Source organism: Carcharodon carcharias, chromosome 5 (assembly GCF_017639515.1).
Source record: "Carcharodon carcharias isolate sCarCar2 chromosome 5, sCarCar2.pri, whole genome shotgun sequence".
In the NCBI taxonomy this organism is placed as follows: domain Eukaryota; kingdom Metazoa; phylum Chordata; class Chondrichthyes; order Lamniformes; family Lamnidae; genus Carcharodon; species Carcharodon carcharias.
The window spans coordinates 15,425,465-15,450,278 of record NC_054471.1 but is presented as its reverse complement, the minus strand read 5'-3'; the positions used below and the strand labels follow the sequence as shown (position 1 = coordinate 15,450,278).

The window sequence follows — 24,814 nt, the reverse complement described above, 5'->3', positions numbered from 1 at the left end:
TCCTCCCCGTGCAGCAGAGCCAAACGCAGTGCAACAAATTTGTCTGTTGCTGCTTTCTTCTGAGAGGCCATTCGCCCCAACAGTATCGAAAGCAGTATATCTGTTTTGCAAGGGAATAGCCACAGGGGATTCCTGCACTGCCTGCCTAGTCCTCTTGCTCTGCCTGGTGGTCACCCATTCCCTTCCTGCCTGTGGAGTCTTAGCCTGCGGTGTGACCACCTCTCTCTGTGTGCTATCCACAATACTCTCCGCCTAGCAGATGCTCCACAGTGTCCCCAGCCGCCTCTCCAGCTCTAAAGCCCAGGCTTCCAGGAGCTGCAGCTAGGGACACTTCCCATAAGCATGCTGGCCCTGGGGACTGGAAATGTGCCCGACTTCCCACATAGAGCAGGAGGAATACGCCATGGCTTTGAGCTCTCCTGCCATGACTTACCCCTTTAAATTAAATTAAACCTTTTGGAAGATACTTAATATCAATTACTCTCGGGTCCTTCTTCCCTGTTCCTCGTTGTTACAGAATATAGCCCCTACAAACGATGAACCACAAGATAAGACCTTAACAACTATAAGCAATAAAAGTAGTAAATGCTTACCCGGCCGTACTCACAGTACTCAAAGGATCACCTCGTTCCCTCCTCACCAAACTCCCTCGGTCACCCCTGCTCTCCCAACTTCTCTTCAACTCCCGGCACCTCTCGCGCTCCTTTTCAACTTCTGACTCATCTAGGTGTTGCTGACTATCTGTCCCAGAGTCCTCCCCTCACTCTCTCCTTTAGGTGCTGCTGACAGCCTGTCCCAGAGACCTCCTCTCACACTATCCTCCAGGTGCTGCTGACAGCCTGTCCCAGAGTCCTCCTCTCGCACTCTCTTCTTTGCTCTCCTAATTGCTTGCTTAAGCTCCACCCTGCACTTTCTGTACTCCACTCATGCCTCTGATGATTTGCTTCCCTTGTACCTGTTAAAAGCCTCTCTTTTCCTTCTCATAGTATCCTGAATATCTCTGGTCATCCATGGTTCCCTGAGTTTGTTACTCCTTCCTATCACCCTAGAGGGAACATGTTGAGAATGTGCCCTCCCCATTTCCTTTCTGAATGCCCCCCCCCCACTGCTCCTCTGTAGATTTCCCCACAAGTAGCTGTTCCCAGTCTACCTTGGCCAGATCCTGCCTTATTTTACTAAAATCCACTCTCCCCCAATCCAAAATATTTTTTTGCAACTTGTCAATTTCTTTGTCCATAACAAGGTTAAATTGTACCATGTTGTGATCGCTATCATTACAATGCTCCCCCGACAACCACCTCAGCCACCTGTCCAGCTTCATTCCCCAGAATTAGGTCCAGCACTGCACCATCCCTTGTTGGGCCCTCTATACTTTGACCTAAAAAGTTCTTCTGTACACATTTCAAGAAATCCACTCCATCCAAGCCCTTAGCACTATGTCTATCCCAATTATTGTTGGGAAAGTTGAAATCACCTAATATAATTACACACCTCCACAAATTGTACACATATTTGCTCCTCAATTTGCCACTGACGATCTAGGGGTCTATAATAAACACCTAACAATGTGGCTGCCCCTTTTGTACTCCTAAGCTCTACCCACAAAGCTTCATTCGATGCCCCCTCAAAGATATCATCTCTCCTTACTGCAGTAACTGACTCCTTAACAAATAATGCAATGCCTGCTCCTCTTTTACCCCCTCCCCTGTCTCGCCTGAAGATTCTATATCCTGGAATGTTGAACTGCCAATCCTGCCCCTCCCTCAACCATGTCTCTGTGATGGCTACTACATCACAATTCCACGTGTCAATCTTCACCCATAATTCATCCTTTTTATCTGTAATACTCCTGGCATTAAAGTAGAGGCCATCCAGCCTTGCCTTACTCCCTTGAAACTTAATGCAGCTGTACTCCCTCTGACTTGATTGTTTTACTATAATATGATGTGTCCCTATTCAGCTAACATTCTGTGTCCCCTCCCCCTGTTGAATTAGTTTACACTCCTCCCAACAGTACCAGCAAACCTGCCCGAAAGGATGTTAGTCCTGCTCTGGTTCAGATGTAGACTGTTCTGCTTGTACAGGTCCAACCTTCCCCAGAAACAGTCCCAGTGATCCAGGAATCTAAAACCCTCCCTCCTGCACCAACTCTTAAGCCACATATTCATCTGCGCTATTCTCCTATTTCTGAGCTCGCAAGCACGTGGCACTGGGAATAATCCAGAGATTACAACCTGAGAGGTCTTGCTTTTTAGTCTGCTGCCTAACTCCCTGAATTCTTGATGCAAGACCTCATCCCTCTTTCTACCTATGTCATTGGTGCCAACATGTACCATGACCTCTGTCTTATCATCCTCCCCCTTCAAGATGCCCTGCAGCCATTCAGTGACATCCTGGACCCTGGCACCAGGGAGGTAACACACCATCCTGGAGTCACATTGACAGCCACAGTAGTGCCTATCTGTTCCCCTGACTATAGAATCCCCTGTTACTCCCCTGAGCCTGACGGCAGTAGTAGGTAAATTATTGGAAGGTGTTCTGAGAGATCGGATATACAATTATTTGGACGCCAAGGGCTGATTAAGGATAGTCAGTATGGCTTTGTGTGTGGTAGGTCATGTTTAACGAACCTTGTAGAGTTTTTCGAGGAGGTTACCAAGAAAGTAGATGAAGGAAAGGCTGTGGATGTTGTCTACATGGACTTTAGTAAGGCCTTTGACAAGGTCCCACATGGGAGGTTAGTTCAGAAGGTTCAGACACTTGGTATCCATGGAGAGGTTGGAAACTGGATTCGAAATTGGCTGTGTGGGAGAAGACAAAGAGTGGTAGTGGATGATTGCTTCTCAGACAGGAGGCCTATGACTAATGGTATGCCTCAGGGATCTGTGCTGGGACCATTGTTGTTTGTTGTATATATCAATGATCTGGATGATAATGTGGTAAATTGGATCAGCGAGTTTGCTGATGACACTAAGATTGGAGGCGTTGTGGACAGCGACGAAGGCTTTCAAAGCTTGCAGAGGGATCTAGACCAACTGGAAAAATGGGCCAGAAAATGGCAGATGGAATTTAATGCAGAAAACTGTGAGGTGTTGCATTTTGGAAGGACAAACCAAGGTAGGACATACACAGTAAATGGTAGAGCACTGCGGAGTGCTGAGGAACAAAGGGATCTGGGAGTTCAGATACATAATTCCCTGAAAGTGGCGTCACAGGTAGACAGGGTTGAAAAGAAAGCTTTTGGCCTACTGGCCTTCATAAATCAAAGTATTGAGGTATAGGAGTTGGGATGTTATGGTGAGGTTGTATAAGACATTGGTGAGGCCAACCTTGGAGAATTGTGTGCAGTTCTGGTTGCCTAACTACAGGAAGGATATCAGTAATGTTTGCAGGGATTGTGAGGCTGCAGTCTGAAGGCTGCACAGAGCACAGGGAAGAGGCCCTGGACTGAGACACCTGCCTTTTATCTTGTACAGAAAGGTTTCACATCTGAGTGAAAGGAGCAGTGCTCATCAGAACAAGGAGCCACAGGGTGACATTCCTAGGAGTTTATTGACAATAGTGAACAGTATGTACAAGCTATCAGCACCCATGGCCAGGCTGTGCAACTACCTTTACCTAACTTTCCGAACCCTGCCGCTACATCTTGGTGCTCCCAGCCATCCACAGGAGAGGTGGAGGAAGCCTGCTGACTGTGCCATCCTGTCTGTGATGACTTTGCCATGTGTCCTCTGGAGGGCCGAGACGTGAAGGGCCCCTGCTTGCGGGGTCCTGCTGTGTGGCAGTGGCACCTTCCTCGGTCTGTGAAGCTGGAGCTGCGGAGGCCACAAGAAGATGTGATTCAGATGGGCCGGTGCCTCCTAGAGTCATCTGGACCTATGGCCCCGGACTGTGCACTTGTTGATCCTCCTCACTCTGAGTGCCAGAGGGCCCATAGCTGATTCCATGAGCAGAAGGGGTAGCTGGAGTGAGATCAAGCCACCCAGCACCCCACTATGTACACACTGTTGGAGGCCAACTATGACATCAGCAATGGAGTTAAGCCCGTGCAGCAGTGCAGGAGTGATGCCCTGGACCAATGTCTCCATGGTGGCCCATCCTGCCAGTATTGACCTTGGTGCATTGCAATGCCGGTGCCATCACCTCAGCCTGAAGACGGATGGACTCCTCCATCATGCTTTGCAATGAGAAGTGCAGCGGGCATACCTTCCTGTTGTTCCCTAGCTTACCTTTGCAGCTCCAGCAACTGTAACATGACCGAGTCCAGAGGCTCAGCAACGTCTGGCCTACAGCAATCCTCCGAGTGCCAGGGACCTGGGAAGTTTCTGCTTCCGCCAGCTATGGATCAGAAAGTGTGATGTGCTCACCAGATTGTGATTCCCGACGTTACTCTAAAGCTAGGGCCCACCAAAGTGTGTGTCTCTGCGCTGGTCGAGGGTGTGAGTAAATGCTGTGACAGGACTGCAGGGAGAGTGCCTTCAGATTCCTCTTCAGGGGTTTCCTTGGAGCTTGATTGGAGGCCCTAGGTCATGGACTCTGTCGGCTGTTTGGCAGATGTGCCTGCGAAAGTGAGGGGAGATAATTAGTGCATGGAAGTGGCCTGTGAAAGAGGACACATAACTCACGGCATGGTTGTCTGATGACTGTTGCACTGCTGGATCCTCACTGGGTAGAGCAGAGCCGGCCTCACCATCAGTACAGGACCTGTCTCGGTCATCCAGTTGGCTGGCACTGTTTTAGAAGTCTGAGAGACTTTGATCTCCGGTATCCCTCCACCTGTCAGCAGCCCTTCCCTCCTGTTGTGTGCCAGTTTGTCCTGCTTGGATAGAGATGGGGGTAGTGTGCCAGGACGCCTGCCGGGCCAGATTATAAGTATGGCTAGCCTGTGTAGGTGGTGAGTGGTTCCAAGGACGGGATGAGGACAATATCGGTGTGTGGGAAAGGATGAATGCTGATGTCCCTTGAACTGGCAATGGGTGTGGGCCCTGTGGGTATGTGATGGGTTTGAGAGTGTGAGAGTTGGGTGCGATGAAAAGGGTGACTTACCCTGGCAGAACAGAGAAGATCATTCATCCTTTAGCAGCACTGTCCTCCTCTGCAGGGCATTTGTGCTGACCACCGCTGCCACCGCCTCCCAAGCTGAGTTGGTAACTTTGCTGCACATCCTGCGGCTAGAGCAGGAATAGAGCACATCCCAGCAGGCCTCCACAGCATCCAGCAGTCGCTCGAGGGGCCCATCGTTGAAGCAGGGGGCTGCAGTCTATTTTCCTTTGCTGGCTATATAACCCGGGCAGCGGTGGTGAGCTGGTGACGATGAGCGCTTCGCTGGTGGCTGTCTTTAAAGATGGTGGCCGGCATGATGCAACAGTGGGGTGATGGCAGGCAGGCAAATGAGAGCCTACTTGCCATGGAAACGGCGTGTTTCGTGGGAGTGAATAAATAATGAGGCAGGCTCGGGACGATACGGTGTGAAAACCTGCCATTTTCATCGGCAGGTGGGACTTCATTTTACCCATCGCTACCGCATTTAGTGTCATTCTGGGAAAATTCTGCCTGCAGTCTTTGAGAACAATGCATCTCCAATGTCTGCATCTAGATCATCTTTTGTCTGTATACCCTACCCACAGGGTACCTTTGTTTTTTTACTGGCACATGCTTGTGGTCCCCTTTGTTGCGTTCTGCCACTTCCCCTTCATGAAGCTGCGCCTACAGATTGGCATGAGGTTGCTATAATGCAGATCCATGTGCCTACACTCCTCCCCCATCAGGTTCTCCTCCTCGTTGTGTGACCCTACTCATAAATGAATGACATTTACGATACTTGGGCACTGACAAGGCCACCCTGCAAATGGCTGCTGCCACACGCCCCACCCCACCTTCCTCTCAGACCCCTCTTATGTGATACCCCTAGAAGGAATACAATGGCACCAAGGGGGGGCACCACATATCAATGGCTTCCATACTTCTTTCTACCTATGAAAGGAAAATGCCTCTGTCCACGGCTCCAGATTACAGCAATGGCAACAGCTGCCAACTGTTGCTACTCTTTAAAAGCTGCTTAGGCTCTGAAGCTGCTTACTGTCCAATCCGGAGGAGGCAGTAAAATTCTGGTCTATTGATTCGTTAATGATCTTAAATGGCTGTCATTTGTTCATTTTAAATACACGGGCAGCGTTCACATGTTGTTCCCCTCTGCCACTCATAAATGTAAACCTGGCATGACGACCTCGGAGGGTTGACCTAAAGCATCCGATGCAATCTTACACCCTATTACCTTTGTTGTCCATTTAAGAGGCATAATATCTGGTCATAATCCTTTATTTAGAGATACACATTACAAACATGGACCTCAAAACCCAACAACAATAGTTTTAGTGGGTTCCGATATGCAGGAACACATCCTCAGTTAATGGCAACTAGCTGGTTACAAATAAACATTCAATTAACACAGTATTTACAGATGCCACTGTACATGTCCCTTATTCTCTGTTTTCATTTTGGTGCATATTGTCACAACAGTGGATTACAGTGCTGAATTATTTAAGGACATATTGAACTTTTTTTAGAAAGACATACAAGCAAAGACACTGAGCAAAAGATGGCTGAGAATGTAAAGTAACCACTTTCTGGAAAATTCTTACATGGATTATACTTCACTGACTAATCCCGAGAGAACATGGAATGTCCCACCTAAAAGTGTGTCAAGGCCTACTTCAGACAGAGAAACTGGAAAGGAAGAGATGAAATGCAAAAGGCTGAACTTTGATCTCCTGTGATTGCAGAGACAATGGAGACTGATTGCCACATCTCAGCAGGCATCTAAAATCCATCTCCTGCTGATTCATATCTCAAAATGTGGTCAGGGATGAAAGTAAACGGACTATGGGCGAAATACATGTTTGTTTTTTTTCCCTTCCAAGAATATACAAGAAAATGGGTTAAAAGGCTGGCTACAGATCTGAAGTGTGTGCTGATGTGCTGTGACAGCAGAAGTTCAACTTGAAGGCAAAGGCTCTCTCTCTTTCTCTCTCTCGCTGTTGCTGGAGGTAAGTCAGCAAAGCCACAATCAAAAAGGAAATAGGACAGCTTCTTCACCAACTTGCAGAACCTAGTATCTCCAAACCAACTTCTAAACTGCAACCGTCAGCTTTACTGGAGTCACCCAACTTAACAGCCTCAGCATTTCAGCATCCATGCCTCACAGACAAGCCCAAAGACTGATTTTTATATCCTTTTTAACTTTTATTTGGACTCAGCTTCTCATTTCTGATGTTTATATGTGTGTTGTGTTTTTATTATTTTTCCCCTCGGGTTTTTAATAACTAATAAACTTACTCTTTCTTTGACTCAAGAAAGCCTGGTTAAATTTGCTCCTTCTAAAACATAAATACATTTGGACTTGGAAAAGAAATTCACGGAGCAAGAGGGATCCTTCTTAAATTAACCTTGCTGCGACCAACCAAGGGAGTTGAATAAAGAAGGGGAGGCAGCTCATTCCTCCTCACCCGGGAGCATAACAAAATTGGGAACGCATTTAGGAAGTTAACAAATCAGCAGGCGTCAGCCGGGCACCGGTCAGAGCAATCTGGACTCGTGGGTTTATGCTAATGAACTAACAACTGGATTGTCAAGCATTAAAATCCCATCAAGTGTAAAACTGAATTTTTAAAAATCTGAAAACTTTATTATAAATGATACAGATAACAGATTTAAGATTTAACATATTTAAGATTGTATGCATATTAAGGAGAATACACTTCCACATTAATCATGTCTTGTTCACAACATATTAATAACATTTACCTATTACTGGTGGTTCAGCTTCTTGGTAAAAGAACACAATTGATTTTGTGCCTCCTTTTGAAAAGAAATCATCAAAATGCTGGAACTGTCAAGAAAAAAGTATTAATGGTGAAAACATTTCCGCACCTCAATTGTGTTTCATATAAGCACATTTAATTACTGTGTTCCAATTAGCTCATCATAAAAACAAAAACTAACATGGCATTGTCACAAATTTTTGCCCCAATTAGTTTGTTAATTAATACATTTTTTCACTCAATGTTCCTCTACGATCATTGGCAAGATTTGGAGAATGTGTTGCTTACCAATAGTCTGAGGTGTGGAGAACAGTTAATTAATATTGAACTGCTGGTCGTAGCTTGTTGTTTTAAGTCTAGGGCTGTGATTTGCCAGCCCCGTTGTGGCAGGATCTGCCATGGGAGATTCAGCAGCCCAGCCAAAAGTCCATTGACTTTTGGCAGGACTGGACGATCCCAGCGGCCCTTGAGGTCGGAAAATCCCACCCTAGGGCTCAGAATGGGAAATCCAGGGAGCAACAGCTTTTATGGGAACACAAGTGTATACTGATAATGTTACTGGGCTAGCAGTCCAGACCCCAGTCTAGTGTTCCAGATATAGATGTTCAATTCCCACCACAGCAGTCATGCGAAACTAAATTCAATCAATTAATAAATCTGGAATTAAAAGCTAAGCTCAGTAATAATGATCATGAAACTCCCAGATTGTTGTAGAAACTCATCTGGTTCACCAATATCCATTTGGAAAGGAAAACTGCCGTCCTTATCTGTCTGGACTACATATAAAGGACTCCAGACAAACAACAATCTGGTTGACTCTTAGCTGTCCTCTGAAATAGCCTAGCAAGCCACTCAGTTGTATCAAACCGCTACAAAAAGTCGAGTAAGGATAAAACCAGACGGACCATCTAGCAACAACTTAGGCCAACCCTGTAAAATCCTCCACCTTAACATCTGGGAACTTGCGTCAAGACTGGGAGAGATGTCCTAAAGACAGGTCAAGCAACAGCCTGACATACTCACTGATTCACACCTCACAAAAAATGACCCAGGCTCCTCTATCACCATTCCTGGCTATATTCCATCCCAATAGCAACACAGTTTCACTATTACGACCCCCATAAAGCCAATACCTTTTTTTAAAAAAGGAATCCCCATGACGCCAACAGAAAGAAAACTAATGGACAAGAATTCATGAAACAAAAACAAAAATAGCTGGAAAAGCTCAGCAGGTCTGATACCATCTACGGAGAGGAATACAGTTAACGTTTCGAGTCCGTATGACTCTTCATCAGAACTGAGGAAAAATTGAAATGAGGTGAAATATAAGCTGGTTGAGGGGGGGTGGAACAGGTAGAGCTGGATAGAGGGCCAGTGATAGGTGGAGGCAAAGATGAGGTTGCCAAAGATGTCATAGACAAAAGGACAAACCTCTCACCATTTTGCTTATATTTCACCTCATTTCTATTTTTCCTCAGTTCTGATGAAGAGTCATACGGACTCGAAATGTTAACTGTGTTCCTCTCCACAAATGCTGTCAGACCTGCTGAGTTTTTCCAGCTATTTTTGTTTTTGTTTCAGATTTCCAGCATCCGCAGTATTTTGCTTTTATGGACAAGATTTCATGTCTTTTATTTAACAAACCAACTAAAATCAACATAGTTCAAACATTAATTAATGTGCAAAGAATATTTTAAATAAGAAGGTAAATTTCACTTTAAATAGTTGTTACAAAGATACACCTCACGTAGTTACAAGCACTCATATTAATTCCGCACAATCTGCAATCTCATAATCTTTCTTACTTGGTCTAAGTTATGTAGGATCTCTCACTTCCCACACAATCGTTTTGGTCCTTGAGTTGCATATACCAACAGCCGTATTCCATCTGAAATCCCCAGGCATGGTTAACACGGACAAAGTGTACGTCAATTAATTCACTATCGCTTGAGTCATGATAGTCCTGATAGCACACAATACCTCTCTGGCCACAGGAGAGATGCCAGAAGACTGAGGACAGCCAATGTGGTACCGTTATTCAAGAAGGGAGGAAGGGATAAACCAGGGAACTACAGGCCAGTCAGTCTAACCTCAGTGGTGGGGAGACTATTGGAATTAATTCTGAGGGACAGAATTAATCTACACCTGGAGAGCAGGGATTAATCAAGGACAGTGAGCATGGCTTTGTTAAGAGGAAGTCATGTCTGACCAGTTTGATTGAATTTTTTGAAGAAGTGACCAGGTGTGTAGATGAGAGCAATGCATTTGACGTAGTCTACTTGGGCTTCAGCAAGGCTTTTGATCAGGTCCTGCATTGGAGACTGAAAACGAAGGTAAGGGTAAAGGGATCAAAGACAATTTGGCAAACTGGATCCAGAATTGGCCGAATGGCAGGAAGCAGAGGGTGATGGTCGACGGGTGTTTTTGTGACTGGATGCCTGGTGACTGGTGTCCAGTGGAGTTCCACAGGGATTGCTGTTGGGTCCCTTGCTGTTTGTGGTATATATAAACGATTTAGACTTGAATGTAGGAGGGTTGATCACTAAGTTCATGGATGACACGAAAATTGGTGGGGTGGTAAATAGTAAGGAGGATAGCCTTAGATTACAGGGGGACATAGACAGACTGGTCAGATGGGCTGATCAATGGTAAATGGGAATTTAATCCGGATAAGTGTGAGGTGATGCACTTGGGCAGGACAAACAAGGCACTGGAATACATGATGAAAGGTAGGACCCTGGGAAGTACCGAGGATCAGAGGGACCTTGGTGTGCATGTCCACCGGTCCCTTAAGGTAGCAGGGCAGGTAGATAAGAAGGCATATGGGATACTTGCCTTTATTAGCCGAGGCATAGAATATAATAGCAGGGAGGTAATGCTGCAACTGTACAAAACGCTGGTTAGGCCACAGCTAGAGTATTGCTTGCAGTTCTAGAATCTGCATTATAGGAAGGATGTGATTGCACTAGACAAAGTGCAGAGGAGATCTACAAGGGTGTTGCCTGGGCTGGAGGGTTTTAGTTATGAGGAAAGATTGGATAGACTGGGGTTATTTTCCCTGGAGCAGAGGAGATTGAGGGGGTACATGATTGAGGTGTAAAAAATTATGAGGTGCATAGATAGGGTAGACACGAAGGAACTTTTCCCCTTGGTGGAGGGATCAATAACCAGGACGCATAGATTTAAGGTAAGGGGCAGGAGGTTTAGAGGGGATGTGAGGAAGAATTTTTTCACCGAGAGGGTGGTGGGAACCTGGAACTCACTGGCTAAAAGGGTGGTAGAGGCAGAAACCCTTACAACATTTAAGAAGTATTTGGATGTGCACTTGCGATACAAGGCATACGAGTCTGTGGACCTAGTGCTGGAAAACGGGATTAAAATAGTTAGGTACTTGTTTGACTGGCGTGGATTCGATGGGCCGAAGGGCCTTTTTCTGTGCTGTAGATCTCTATGACTATGAGTGCTCGATAACGTTGCGACACTCGCCCAATGCCATCATGCGCTATCTTATGCCCTAATCGGGACGGGCGCGCATCCTCCACGGGGCGTAAAATCCTGCCCTAAGTGTACTGAGCTGTCTGCCACAGAGACAAGCTGAAACCCAACACCACTGCAATTAGTTTTCTATTTCCCCTTTTTTTCTCAGCTTTTCATTCCTATGGCAACCTCAGGTCACATGGGCATGTCTTAGAACTAAGCTGCCTCCTAGTAAGGAGAAGGGTCCATAAGTATCCCCATCCTCAATGACTGGGAAGTCCAACACATCAGTGCAAATGATAAGGCTGAAGCAACTGCAACAATCTTCAACCATTAGTGACAGGTGGATGATCCATCTTGGCCTCCTCCAGAAGACCCCAGTATCACATATTCCTGTCTTCAGTCAATTGGATTCACTCCAAATGATATCAAGAAATGGCTGAAGGCACTGGATACTGCAAAAGCTGTGGGACCTCACAATATTCTGGCAATAATACGGAAGAGTTGTGCTCTGGAACTTGCCACACTCCTAGCCAAACTGTTCCACTACAGATACAACACTGGCACCTACCCGGCAATGTGGATAATTGCACAGGTATGTTCTCTACACAAAAAGGAGGACAACTCAAACCCAGCCAATTTCCCTCCCTTCAGTCTACCCTCGATAATCAGTAAAGTGATGGAAGATGTCATCAACCGTGGTATCAAGCAGCACTTGCTCAGGAATAACCTGCTCAGTGAGGCTCAGTTTGGGTTCCGCCAGAGTCACTCAGCACCTGACCTCATTACAGCCTTGGTTCAAACATGGACAAAACAGCTGAACTCCCGGGATGAGGTGGGAGTGACTGCTCTTGACATCAAGGGAGCATTTGACCAAGTGTGGCATCAATGAACTCTAGCAAAACTGCTGTCCATGGGAATCGGGGAAAGCTTTCCACCAGTTGGAGTCATACACAGCACAAAGAAAGACGGTTGTGGTTGTTGGAGATCAGTCATCTCAGCTCCACAGCATCACTGTGGGAATTCCACAGGGTGGTGTAGGAGGCCCAATCATCTTCAGCTGCTTCATCAAAGACCTTCCTTGCATTAAAAGGTCAGAAGTAGGGATGTTCACTAATGACTGCACAATGTTCAGCACCATTCGCGACTCCTGAGATACTGAAGCAGTCCATGTCCAAATGCAGCAAGACTTGGACAATATCTAGGCTTGGGCCGACAAGTGGCAAGTAACATTCACGCCACACAACTGCCAGGCAATGACCATCTCCAACAAGAGAGAATCTAACCATCGTCCCTTGACAGATAGACAGGAAGGAACTTTATCCCTTGGTGGAGGGATCAATGGGGACATAGGTACATAGGTTTAAGGTAAGGGGCAGGAGGTTTAGAGGGGATGCGAGCAAGAATTTTTTTACCCAGAGGGTGGTGGGAATCTGGAACTCAAAGCCTGAAAAGGTGATAGAGGCAGAAACCCTCATAAAATTTAAGAAGTATTGGGATGTGCACTTGCGATGCAATGGCATACAAGGCTATAGGCCTAGTGCTGAAAAATGGGATTAGAATAGTTAGGTACTTGTTTGACCGGTGCAGACTCGATGGGCCGAAGGGCCTTTTTCTGTAAACCTCTACGACTCTATGGCTCTATTCAATGCCATCACCATCGATGAATCCCCCACAATCAACACCCTGGGTGTTATTATTGACAAGAAACTAAACTGGACCAGTCATAATAAATACTGTGGCTAGAAGAGCAGGTCAGAGGCTAGGAATCCTGCGGTGAGTAACACAGCTCCTAACTCCCCAAATCTTGTCCATCATCTACAAGACATAAGTCAGGAGTGTGATGGAATATTCTCCGCTTGCCTGGATAAGTGCAGATCAATCAACACTCAAGAAGCTTGACACCACCCAGGTCAAAGCAGCCCGCTTGATTGGCACCCCTCCCACAAGCATTCACTCCCTCCACCACCAATGAATGCTAGCAGCAGCGTATACCATTTACAAGACTGCAGCAACTCACCAATGGTCCTTAGGCAGCACCTTCCAAACCCACGACCGCTACCATCTGGAAGGACAGCAGATGCATGGGAGCACCACCATCCTCCATGCCACTCAGCATCCTGACTTGGAAATATGTCGCCATCCCTTCAATGTCGCTGGGTCAAAGTCCTGGAACTCCCTCTCTAACTGCACTGTGGGTGTACCTACTCTACTTTGACTGCAGCAGTTCAAGAAGGCAGTTGACCACTGCTTTCTCAAGTGCAATTAGGGATGGGCAATTACTGCTGGCCTAGCCAGCGACACCCACGTACCATAAAATGAATTTTTAAAAAACACTGGTCGGGGTTGTAGGCTTTTTCTCCTCACTGGCTTCTCCATTGTACAGGAGGGTGTTATCTAGGATCTCAGGCAGGGCAGCAAACAGAGACCAGCATTGTAACCGAGGGCACAGGGGATTAGGGGTGGGGGGTAAGGAGGAAAGAGATACAGGAGACAATGGGCAAAGGTGGAGTAGGGGTAGGGGGGGAAGGAGGAAAAAGACACAGTGGGGCAGGGGGAGGAGAATGAAAGGAGGAAAGAGACATGGGGGACAATGGGAAAATGTGGCATTGGGGGGGTGGAGAAGGAGGAAGGGGACATGGGGGACAATGGGCAAAGGTGCGGTTGGAGGGGGAAGGGAGGAATGATGGCAAGCAGAGTGGAGATCAAGGGTGAGGAAACTGGAGACCAACATTTAAGACTGAAGCATAGACACAGTAAGGGGTGAAATGGGAACAGAACTACATAAATTGGAGGGGGTGCACGCAGACTGCGGAATACGAGGGGTTCTGTTAGTGTGGCACAAGAGGAAAAGGCTTGCACAGAGACTGATGAAAGTTGAGGAGGTGAAAGGCTTGCACATGAGAGACAGGTTGCACAGAGTTTCATGGAAGCAAGGGAGGGACACTATGTTGTCAGCAGTCAAGGATGAATGGGAGAGCTAAGAGAAAATCAGGAGATGGAAGTGGGGAAGGAAGTCAGGAAAACGACAGTCACCAGAGAAGTGGTACTGAGTAAATTGTTGGATCCGCAGGCTGGTCCTGAAGGCCTTCATCCCAGGGTCTTAAAAGAAGTGTTCATTGAGATCATTGATGCATTGGTTTTAATTTTCCAAAGCTCCTGAGATTCGGGGAAGGTCCCATTAGATTGGAAGATAGCAAACGTAACTCCATTATTCAAAAAGGAAGGGAGACAGAGGACGGGAAACTACAGGCCAGTTAGCTTAATATCTGTCATAGAGAAAATGTTAGAAGCTGTGATTAAAGAAGTTATAGCAGGGCACTTAGATAAACTTAAGGTCATGATGCAGAGGCAACATGGTTTTGTGAAAGGAAAATCATGTTTAACTAGCTTATTGGAGTTCTTTGAGGAAGTAACATGTGCTGTGGATAAAGGGGAGCTGATGGATGCACTGTACTTAGATTTCAAGAAGACATTTGATGAAGTGCCACATCAAAGGTTACTGCAGAAAATAAAAGCTCATGGTATAGGGGGTAAAATGTTGGCATGGATAGAAGATTAGCCGGCTAACAGGAAGCAGAGAGTAGACATAAATGGGTCTTTTTCAGGTTAGCAAGATGTAACAAGTGGTGTGCCACAGGAATCAGTGCTGGGACCTGTTTACACTTTATATAAATGACTTGGATGAAGGAATGGATGGGATGGTTGTCAATTTGCTGATGACACAAAGATAGGTAGGAAAGTAAGTTGTGAAGAGGACATAAGGAGGCTACAGAAAGATATAGATAGGTTAAGTGAGTGGGCAAAGATCTGGTAAATGGAGTATAATGTGGGAAAAAGTGCAATTGTCCAGGTTGGCAGGAAGAATAAAGGAGAAGCACATTATCTAACTTACTGGAACATTGCAGCAGAGTGAAACCCAACGCAAACTGGATGAATAGCACCTCACCTTCCGATTAGGCACTTTACAGACTTCCAGACTTAAAATTGAGTTCAACAACTTCAGAGCATGAATTCTGTCCTCTATCCTCACCCCCTTTATATCCTCTTTTTTCAATATTCATTCTCATTTCTTAATTTTTATTTTTTCAGTTTTTAATTTTTATTTTTTATCCACTTATTTTTATTTCAATTTTTATTTAAATTCATTTTTATTCATTGTTTTATCCTATTTCCAATCTTTTTCCCCACCACTGCCCCTCCCCCCACCCCACCTCCACTCAGGCCATCTGTCACTTGTTCATGTTGTTCTTTCCGGAGCGCTTATCCTTGTCCTGCCATTATCACATTCTGCTCTCTAACCTTAATGCCACCACTAGCACCTCCTTTAGCCAGTATCATTATCATTAACACCCCTTTGTCCTTTTGTCCATGACATCTCTGGCAATCTCTTCTTTGCCCCCACCTATCACTGGCCTCCTATCTAGCTTCACCCACTCCACTCCCTTAAACAGTATAAATTTCATTACATTTTACTGCTCTTCAGCTCTGAAGAAGTCATATGGACTTGAAACATTAACTCTTTTTTTTCTCCACAGATGCTGTTAGACTTGCTGAGTTTTTCCAACATTTTCTGTTTTTGTTTCAGATGTCCAGCATCCACAGTATTTTGCTTTTATAATACCTGGAATGGGTGGTTGTCTTATGAGGAAGGGTTGGACAGACTAGGCTTGTATCCACTGGAGTTTCAAAGTGTAAGAGACAACTTGATTGTAATATATAAGATCCTGAGGGGTCTTGACAGGGTAGATGTAGAGAGGATGTTTCCACTTGTGGAAAAATCTAGAACTAGGGGTCATTGTTAAAAAATATGGGGTCTCCCATTTAAAACAGAGGTAAGGTGAAATTCTTTCACTCAGAGGGTCGTAAGTCTTGGGAACTCTCTTCCTGAAGAGGTGGTGTAAGCAGAGTCTGAATAATATTAAGGCAGAGGTAGATAGTTTCTTGGCAAGCAAGAGTGTGATATCAGGTTATCAGGGATACAGATTTCAGGTTATTATCAGGTCAGCATGATCTTATTAAATGGCAGTGCAGGCTCGAGGGGCTGAATGGCCTACTCCTGCTCCTTGGTCTTATGTTCGTATGTTCATGAGATAGTCATAGTCTTTGAGGGTCATGTAGTCAGGGTACGAGAGTGAAGTCAGTCCAGGGGCTTAGTGCATCTAATAATCATGGCATGAGAGTGAAGTCAGTCCTAAGGCTTTGGGGCCATGCTACAGGGCTAGGCATTTCTTTGCAATTGTCCTGATGAGTGCAAGATGAAAAGCTTCAACAAAAATTCTCTCAAGGCACAGCTTGGTGTGCAGGGTGTGACCATGGTCTTACTGTACTAAGGGGCCCATTTCAGAGGGCAACCTCAGCGTGCTTGTACTCAAAACACTGAAATGGGGTCAGAGCTGATGGAAAAGAGGAATATTTCCTTGAGAAGATGAAAAAGAAGAACATTTCCATTGGAGACATTCTATTTAAAGCGCAAAAAAAGGCAGGCTACAGAAGTCAGTGATTAAACGATGCAGTTGCTCCGTTTGAGCTTCAACAGAGAAGTATGTGAGAATGAAAATGAAAGCTAGCAACTAGGAAGCACAGCTGCTGCATATGTATCAGATCGTCAATGACAGCCTGTAATGTGCTTCATCCAACTGGGATGAATGACAGGCCAAAGGGCATTCAGTCATTGCTGATGTGCAAGTTAAGATTGATCAGCATACAAGATAATAAGTTACAGGAGTTCCTTTGGTAAGGTCACACATTTCACAATGTCTCCAAAGCTCTCACATGTTTGGTAGGATTGAGATGTAAAGTGTCAGGGTTAGCATCATGGATAGCTTGATCTGTGAGTGTGCACCCCAGCTGCAAGACTGTATCAGAGAAAAGCTAGTAGCGTAGATACAATTCTGGGGCATGACATTTTCTTTCTGTGTATGAGTGGGAAGTCTACTATTTCTGCCCAGTGTTCATTAATCTCTTGCATCTATCATTCCCTTGGAAGGCAAATGGTATGACTGCCTATATTACAAGAAAATTTAGTATAGGAGTAAAGACATCTTACTGCGAATATACAGAGCCTTGGTGAGACCACATCTGGAGTATTGTGTGCAGTTTTGGTCGCTTTATCTAAGAAAAGATATACTTGCCATAGAGGGAGTGCAACGAAGGTTCACTAAATTAATTCCGGGGATGGAGATATTGTCCCATGAGGAACGATTAAATAGACTGAGCCTTTATTCCCTGTAGTTTAAAAGATCATTCAAAATTCTTACAGGGCTGAGCAAGGTAGATGCAGGAAGGATGTTCCACTTGGCTGCAGGGTCTAGAACCAGGGGACGTGGTCTCAGAATAAGGGGCAGGTCATTTAGGACTGAGATGAGGAAGAATTTCTTCACTCAGAGAGTGGTCAATCTTTAGAAATCTCTGCCACAGAGGGCTGTAGTAGCTCAGTCATCGAGTATGATCAAAAATGAGATGTGACAAGCAAAGTGGACAATAGGGATCCTGTAGATGTAGTATATCTGGACTTCCAGAAGGCCTTTGATAAGGTGCCGCACAAAAGATTAATACACAAATAAGATCACATGGAGTTAGGGGTAATATATTAGCTTAGAGGATTGGCTAACCAACAGAAAGCAGAGAGTCAGGATAAATGTATCTTTTTCTGGATGGCAAGCTGTAACTAGTGGGGTGCCACAGGGTTCGGTCCTTGGGTCCCAACTATTTATATTATGTATTAATGACTTGGATTCAGGGATAGAAGGTACCATAGCTAACTTTGCAGATTATACTAAGATAGGTGGGAAAGTAAGTTGCAATGAAGAAATAGGAAATTTACAAATGGATATGGACAGGTTAGGTGAATGGGACAAAATTTGGCACCTGGAGTTTAACGTGGATAAGTGTGAGGTTATCCATTTTGGTCGGGAGAATAAAAAGGCAGCTTATTATTTAAGTGGAGAGAAACTTCAGAATGCTTCAGTGCAGAGGGTTCCGGGTGTCCTCATGCACGAATCACTGAAAGCTAGTGTGCAGTTACAGCAGGTAATAAGGAAGGCAAATGGAAATATATTCCTTTAGCAATAAATGCCAGAGTATAAAAACAGGGAGGTGTTGTTGCAACTGTACAAGGCATTGGTGAGACCGCACCTGCAGTTAAGTGCACAGTTTTGGTTCCCTTACTTGCGGAAGGATGTAGTTGCACTGGAGGCGGTTCAGAGGGGGTTCACTAGATTGATTCCATAGATGCAGGGCTTGTCTTATGAGGAGAGATTGAACAGTTTAGGCCTATACCCACTGGAGTTTAGAAGGATGACAGGAGATCTAACTGAGGTATATAAGATGCTAAAGGGGATAGACAAAGTAGACGTGGAGTGGATGTTTCCCTTTGTGGGGCTTTCTAGAACGAGAGGCCATAGTTTTAGGCTAAGGGGTGGTAGATTTAAATCAGAGATGAGTAAGAATTACTTTCCTCAAAGGATCGTGAATCTGCGGAATTCACTATCTCAGAGTGCAGTGGATGCCTGGACGCTGAATAAATTTAAGGAGGATATAGACAGATTATTAATTAGTAACGGGTTGAAAGGTTATGGGGAGAGGGCGGGAAATTGGAGTTGAGGCCGAAATGAGATGTATTGAATGATCGTATTGAATGGCGGGGCTGGCACGAGTGGCTGAATTGCCTACCCCTGCTCCTCATTCTCATGTTCTTATGTTATTCATAGATTCCTACACATTAAAAACATCAAGAGATACGGGGATAGTGCAGGAACTATGGCATTGAGGTAAAAGATCAGCCATGATCTCATTCAATGGTAGGGCAGGCTCGAAAGATTGACTGGCCTACTCCTGCTCCTATTTCAAATGTTGTGTTCTTATGTATATTGCCCCTATTTTTCGTTTTCATTGTAGATAAGATCGCTACTCCAGAAATTGCTTTGAAAAATGGTTAACAAGACTGAAGTAAAACAATTCAAACATATCGAGTAACAATACTTACAGTTAACGAATCCAAAATAAAATCTTCCACCTTAGTTTTCTCCATCTCCAATCTTCTAGACAAGATTTCAATAATGTATCGATAGGCTTCATCAAATTTCTTTCTTCTATTCTCCCTTGCTTCTCTGTATCTTCCCTGAAAATCAAAAATGAAGCACCAAATCGGTGAATTACCACGGTAGCGATACAAATAAAAAGGGTGAAATCCGGTCAGGGAGTACACATATTTTGGGCTTCATGAGGTCTTCAGCTCCCTTGATGTATCAAAATGGTGTTCATGGCATGCACATACACTTCTGATGCTAAATGTGATTTAAATGTTAGTGCTGGTACACTAAATGTTCATTGTTAAAATGTGAAAAGATTGTTAAGTTTTCAGCCATCTCTTTAATCTAAGGTAAAATGGAGGGAGAAGAGAGTCATGTGATATGAGTTCTGTCCAGCAACAGGCTAGGTGATTGGGTTACCACAGGGAGAGGGAGCCCAGTTTCAGAGTTTCTGAGTAAGGTACAAAGTTCTCAAAATTGAAAATAAATGCAGGAGCTGCTGGGGGTATCTGTGGGGCAGACTTTCTGTCTGAGATTTCAGACGGGAAGCAAAAGAGAGAGGGAGGTCTGGCATGGAAAAACAAAAGGCTGCAGCTATTGAGGTCAACAGAGAAGAGCAAACTGCCGTTCTGTGAACTGCCAGACAGAATGTGAAGGAAGAAACACATCCTGGGACAATCTAAAGGCTCTGGAAAATTCATCCTGGCATGGCTGGGTACAGGGCTTGCAGTTGGCAGTTCGTTCGTGAGTTCTCTAAAAGTTGACAGAAATGCCTTTTGATGGTCAAATGGGAAGATGTGGTAAATCAAAGAGTAGAGACAATGCAAAAGAGAAGAGTATAAATATGAGAGATGATAAACAGTGCATGACAGGAAGGGATAGAGAGTATAAATCTAAGAGTAAATCAGCAGATAAGGCTAGAGGTTACCAAAATGATAAAAAGGACAAAATTCAAGGCTGTATATCTGAATGCATGTAGCATTTGAAACAAAACAGATGAACTGATAGCTCAAATAGAAAAAAAATAAGTAAAATATGATAGCCATTAGAGAGGCATGGCTGCAAGATTTTAGGAAGAAGTCCATCAGGACCCAGGGAATTTCAGCCTGCAGCTCCAACTATTTGCTCAATACCATTTCTCTGGTGATTACGATTTTCCTGAGTTCCTCCCTCCCTTCCATTTCCTGATATACAGCTATTTCTGGGATATTACTTCTTTCATGAAGATCAATGCAAAATACCGATTCAATTCATCTGCCATCTCCATATTTTCCATTATTAAATCCCCAGACTCACTTTCTATAGGACCAATGCTCCCTTCGTTAACTCTTTTCTTATTTAACTATCTATAGAAACTCTGAGTATCCGTCTTTATATTTCTAGCTAGCTTCCTCTTGTACTCTATTTTTTTCCCTTATTACCCTTTTTCATTCTTTGCTATTCTTCCATACGTCCTAACAACTGCATATGCCTTCGGGAATTCGCAATAGGCAGAATACTCAGCCAACTCAACCTGCCCATGCTTGCAAAATTCAGAATCTAAAATAATGTGTTAAGAATTACACTAACAACCAATTTAAGGTTATCAGTTGGGCTCGCAATGTGGCTCAGTTACATTTGCTAGAGACTACATATATTCTTACGCAGTGTCATGAAAGCAGAATAATTTTCATAATATTTTTCTAGGCCTGGATTTTTCCTACGGCGGGCAAGGCTGGGCGGGAGTGGAGCCAAACACTACCCACAATTGGCTGCGTGCTGCCATTTTATGCAGACCGGCCAATTAAGGCCCATCCAGTGAATGTGTGGTTGGTACGGTGCTACCTGTGCGGGCAGGGGGGAGGAGGAAGAGTCTGGGCCTGCACTCTTTCACGCATGCGCACGATACATGCGCGAAAGAGCGCAGCAATCTCCCTGAGGCACGGAGCTAGCTCAGGGAGATTGAATGGTTATGAAAATTAATAAGGAATGGAATTAAAAATTTATTCAAACATGAGTTGGGACATGTTTGTAAAGGTGGAAAAATTAGTTTATTGATTTTATAAAAGCTTCAGGAAATCTCATCCCGCCTGTGGATGAGGTTTCATGAAAATTGCGAAGGCCGCTTGGGATTTTCAGTTGCCCGCCAACTTAAGGTTGGACAGGCAGCGTTCTTAACTACTTCAATTACTTTCTTAATAGGCCTTTCAGCGCGCGTCCTACATCATTGCGCGTCATTTTACACGTCAGCGTGTCGGGCCCATCCCCGCACGCCAACTGCAAGATTCAGCCCTTGATTTATTGTGAAGTAGGTTTATGGGGTAAGTATAGTTGGGTCAGTGTGTGATTTAATTACATTTGGAGTTAAGTAGACTGCATGCTTCAACTCATCAAACAAAGCTAGATGCTTGATATGCTAATATATAAAAGTGAATGCTGGCATAGCATGTATGGTGTGAAGGGAATTTGCATTTTTAGATAAATGAAGGGAGATTTGGATTTCAAAGAGATTTTTGTCTGTTTATGTCTAGCCAGATGAGCAAGGACAAGGAAAGTGTTTTGTTTTCTCCAAACATTAATGACAATAAATAGTGGCAAAATGAAAGTTTTTATATTCTGAGGAAGATACAGTTTCAAAGACATCTATTTCTGGACCATTGTCTTAAAGGGGTGTAACTGGGAGTCAGGTTAATTAGGAATTTTAGGAATTATTATAGCAGCAATTGTGGTCTTATATATGTGCTTGACATCTTATATTTTGTTAATAAATATTTCAATTTACTTTTTAAAGTCCCTATAAGTCTTGGTGGATTTATTACATCTGAATTCAATGCACACATCTCAAAGTAAATACAAATTGCAAAACCGTTGTGATAGCGCAGCCAAGTTTCCCTCGTAGTTTTGGTCTGCCTGGTGCACATCATCTGCCACATCATGATGAATTGGGGGCTCTTTGTGGAATATTTGAAATTCCTTGACTGGTTTGGAGTTGGTGAATTTTAAGGTTACAAGTCCATGGAGCACTTTGAATTCAGGGGTTGGTGTAAGGGATTTCAAAGTGATGAGACTGCAATAATGGCTGTATCCATGGCTAAAACTTTTTTGGAAATAAAAGAAATAGCTCAGGGTTACAAATCTGAGGGTAAGTAAACAGAATTGGCAGACAAGTTGAAGTTGAGGTTACCTGTAGGGGCAAAGAAAGAAGACATAGTTGAAGCGATAGCACAGCATTTCAAGTTGGAAGTGAAACCTGACATTAGTAAGTCACAGCTGGAGGCAGTGAGACTTCAGTTACAAGTGAAAAAGCCTGAATTTGAACAAACAGTGGAAATGAAAAAACTTGAACTAGGGGCAGCAGAAAAAGAAAGGGCATAGAAAGAGAAAGAAAAAGAGAGTATTTCAAAGAGAATGGAAATGCAAAAACGTGACCTCCAGAGGGTAAAGTTAGCAATGGAGGAGAGGGTGAGGGAAAGAGAAAGAGAATACCAGTTAAAGAGTTAGACTTCTAAAAAGAGACCTCAGATGCTGAGGAAGGTTCTGATGATGAAAAAACCTTCAACCTAAAACACAGTGGGGAGATCTCTAAATTTATGCAAGCTCTTCCAAAGTTTGAAGAAAGAGATAGGGAGGCACTCCTTATTTCATTTGAGATAGCTAAACAGATGAAAATGGCCACAAGAAAACTGGATCTTGCTTTTACAGTCTAAGTTAGTGGGTAGTGCTCATGAGGTTTGTGCTTCACTGTTAGAAGTAGTGTTGGTGGATTATGATGCAGTAAAACAGGCTATTTTGAATGCATACAGGCAGAAATTTAGGAGTATAAGGAAACAGCCTGGGCAAACATAGATTGACTTGGAGAGAGTAAATCAACTTTGACCAGTGGATACAGGCATTAAAGGTAGAGACAACATACGCAACTCTTAGAAAAGTAATTATTTGGGAAGAATTTGAAGATTCAATTCCTTCAAGTCCTTCAGTAGTGAGAACTCGTGTGGAGGAACAGATGGTTAAAACGTGAAGACAAGCAGCAGAGATAGCTGATGATTATGAGTTAGTTCATAGGTCTAAACCTTTTTATTGTCACTCTTTTAAATCAGAGGATAGAAAGTGGGAAGGGGAAAGGAAGGTGGGTTGGCAGGGAAGAGAAGCGGTGGGTAGAAATTCCCAGGAAGCTTTCTCTCAGATTAAAAAGGAAGGTACTGAGGGTAGAAGTGACACTTGAAAAATAAGGTGTTTTCATTGTAATAAAGTTGGACACACAAATTCAATCCATTAGAAATAACAGCGAAGATCTGTTGGAATGTTGTAGAAAAGTTCTAGAAGTACAAGTGCTGTGGGTTCTGAGGTCCATGCACAGGAGAAACTTGTGGTTTGTGTACAGTTAAAGCAGGAAGTATCAGTGATAGATAAAGAAGTGGGAATGTTTTCACAATTTACCCAAGGGAGTTCTGAGGAGCAGGTTGCAGAAATGCTTCAAGATTTTGTACATGAAGGGAAAGTCTTTCCATGTGTACAGGGTGGAGCACGTAAAGATACTAAAATTTTAAGAGGCACATGGGCTAGTCAATCGTTAATGTTATGGGATAGTGATATTTGTTGTTCAGAGGGAGTATTGTAGGAATAGGTGATAATAAGTGGGGTTCATAGAGATGCTAAACCTATTCCATTGGGCAAGGTAAATTTAAAGAATAAGAGGAAAACAGGTGAGGTGATTGTTGGGAGTAGTGGAAAAATTGTCCATTGCAGCGGTTTGATTTATTTTAGATAATGATATAGCTGGGTTGCAGATGTGGGTGATGCCTATGGTGATTGTGCAGCCTGTAGAGGTGTTTTCAACAGAAGTGTTGCAGAAAGAGCATCCAGATTGTGTTGTAATGAGATCACAAGCTCACAGGTTGAAACAGGGAGTAGAGGAAGACAAATGGCAGGGAAAAGATGCTGAAGTTGAATTACCTGATACAATCATTGATAAGGGAGAAAGAATGGAAGAGAATGCAGCTGACGTGTTTAGCTCAAGGCAGTTGTAGAGTTACAGCAAAAGGATCCACAAATAAAATAGTTATATCAGACAGCTTACTCAGAAACAGAGGCAAAATGTATGCCAGAATGTTATTACCTTAAGGGTAATGTGTTAATGAGGAAGTTGTGTCCATATCAAGTCTCAGCAGATGAAAAATGGATGGAAGTGCATCAGATTGTTATACAATCTGGATATTGAAATGTGATACTGCGAATAGCTCATGAAATTCCAATAGGGGGACATTTAGGAATTAGAAAGACATGCAAAAATACAAAAACTTTTTTTTTGGACTGGATTGCATGAAGATGTAGTCAAATTCTGTAGAACATGTCACACATGCCAGGTGATAGGGAAACCACAAGCAATGATTCCACCGGCACCTTTAATCCTAATTCAAGTATTTGAAGAACCTTTTACTAGGGTCATGATTGATTGTGTAAGACCCCTCCCTATGACAAAGTGGAAATCAGTACCTGCTGACAATA

General features: G+C 43.9%; 1 protein-coding gene across 1 annotated transcript in view; it reads right to left on the bottom strand.

The window, feature by feature from the left end:
* LOC121278115 (dynein heavy chain 8, axonemal-like) overlaps positions 1–20,597 on the bottom strand; it is a 1,831,678-nt gene extending 1,811,081 nt beyond the window's left edge. Inside the window, exons 1-4 of the mRNA XM_041188200.1 lie at positions 20,544–20,597; positions 19,285–19,419; positions 8,109–8,342; positions 7,804–7,888 (exon numbers count right to left, since the gene is read on the bottom strand). Coding sequence (XP_041044134.1) covers positions 7,804–7,888; positions 8,109–8,342; positions 19,285–19,419; positions 20,544–20,597 — 508 coding nt within the window. The remainder of the gene's footprint in view (positions 1–7,803; positions 7,889–8,108; positions 8,343–19,284; positions 19,420–20,543) is intronic.
* Positions 20,598–24,814: the final 4,217 nt, after the last annotated feature.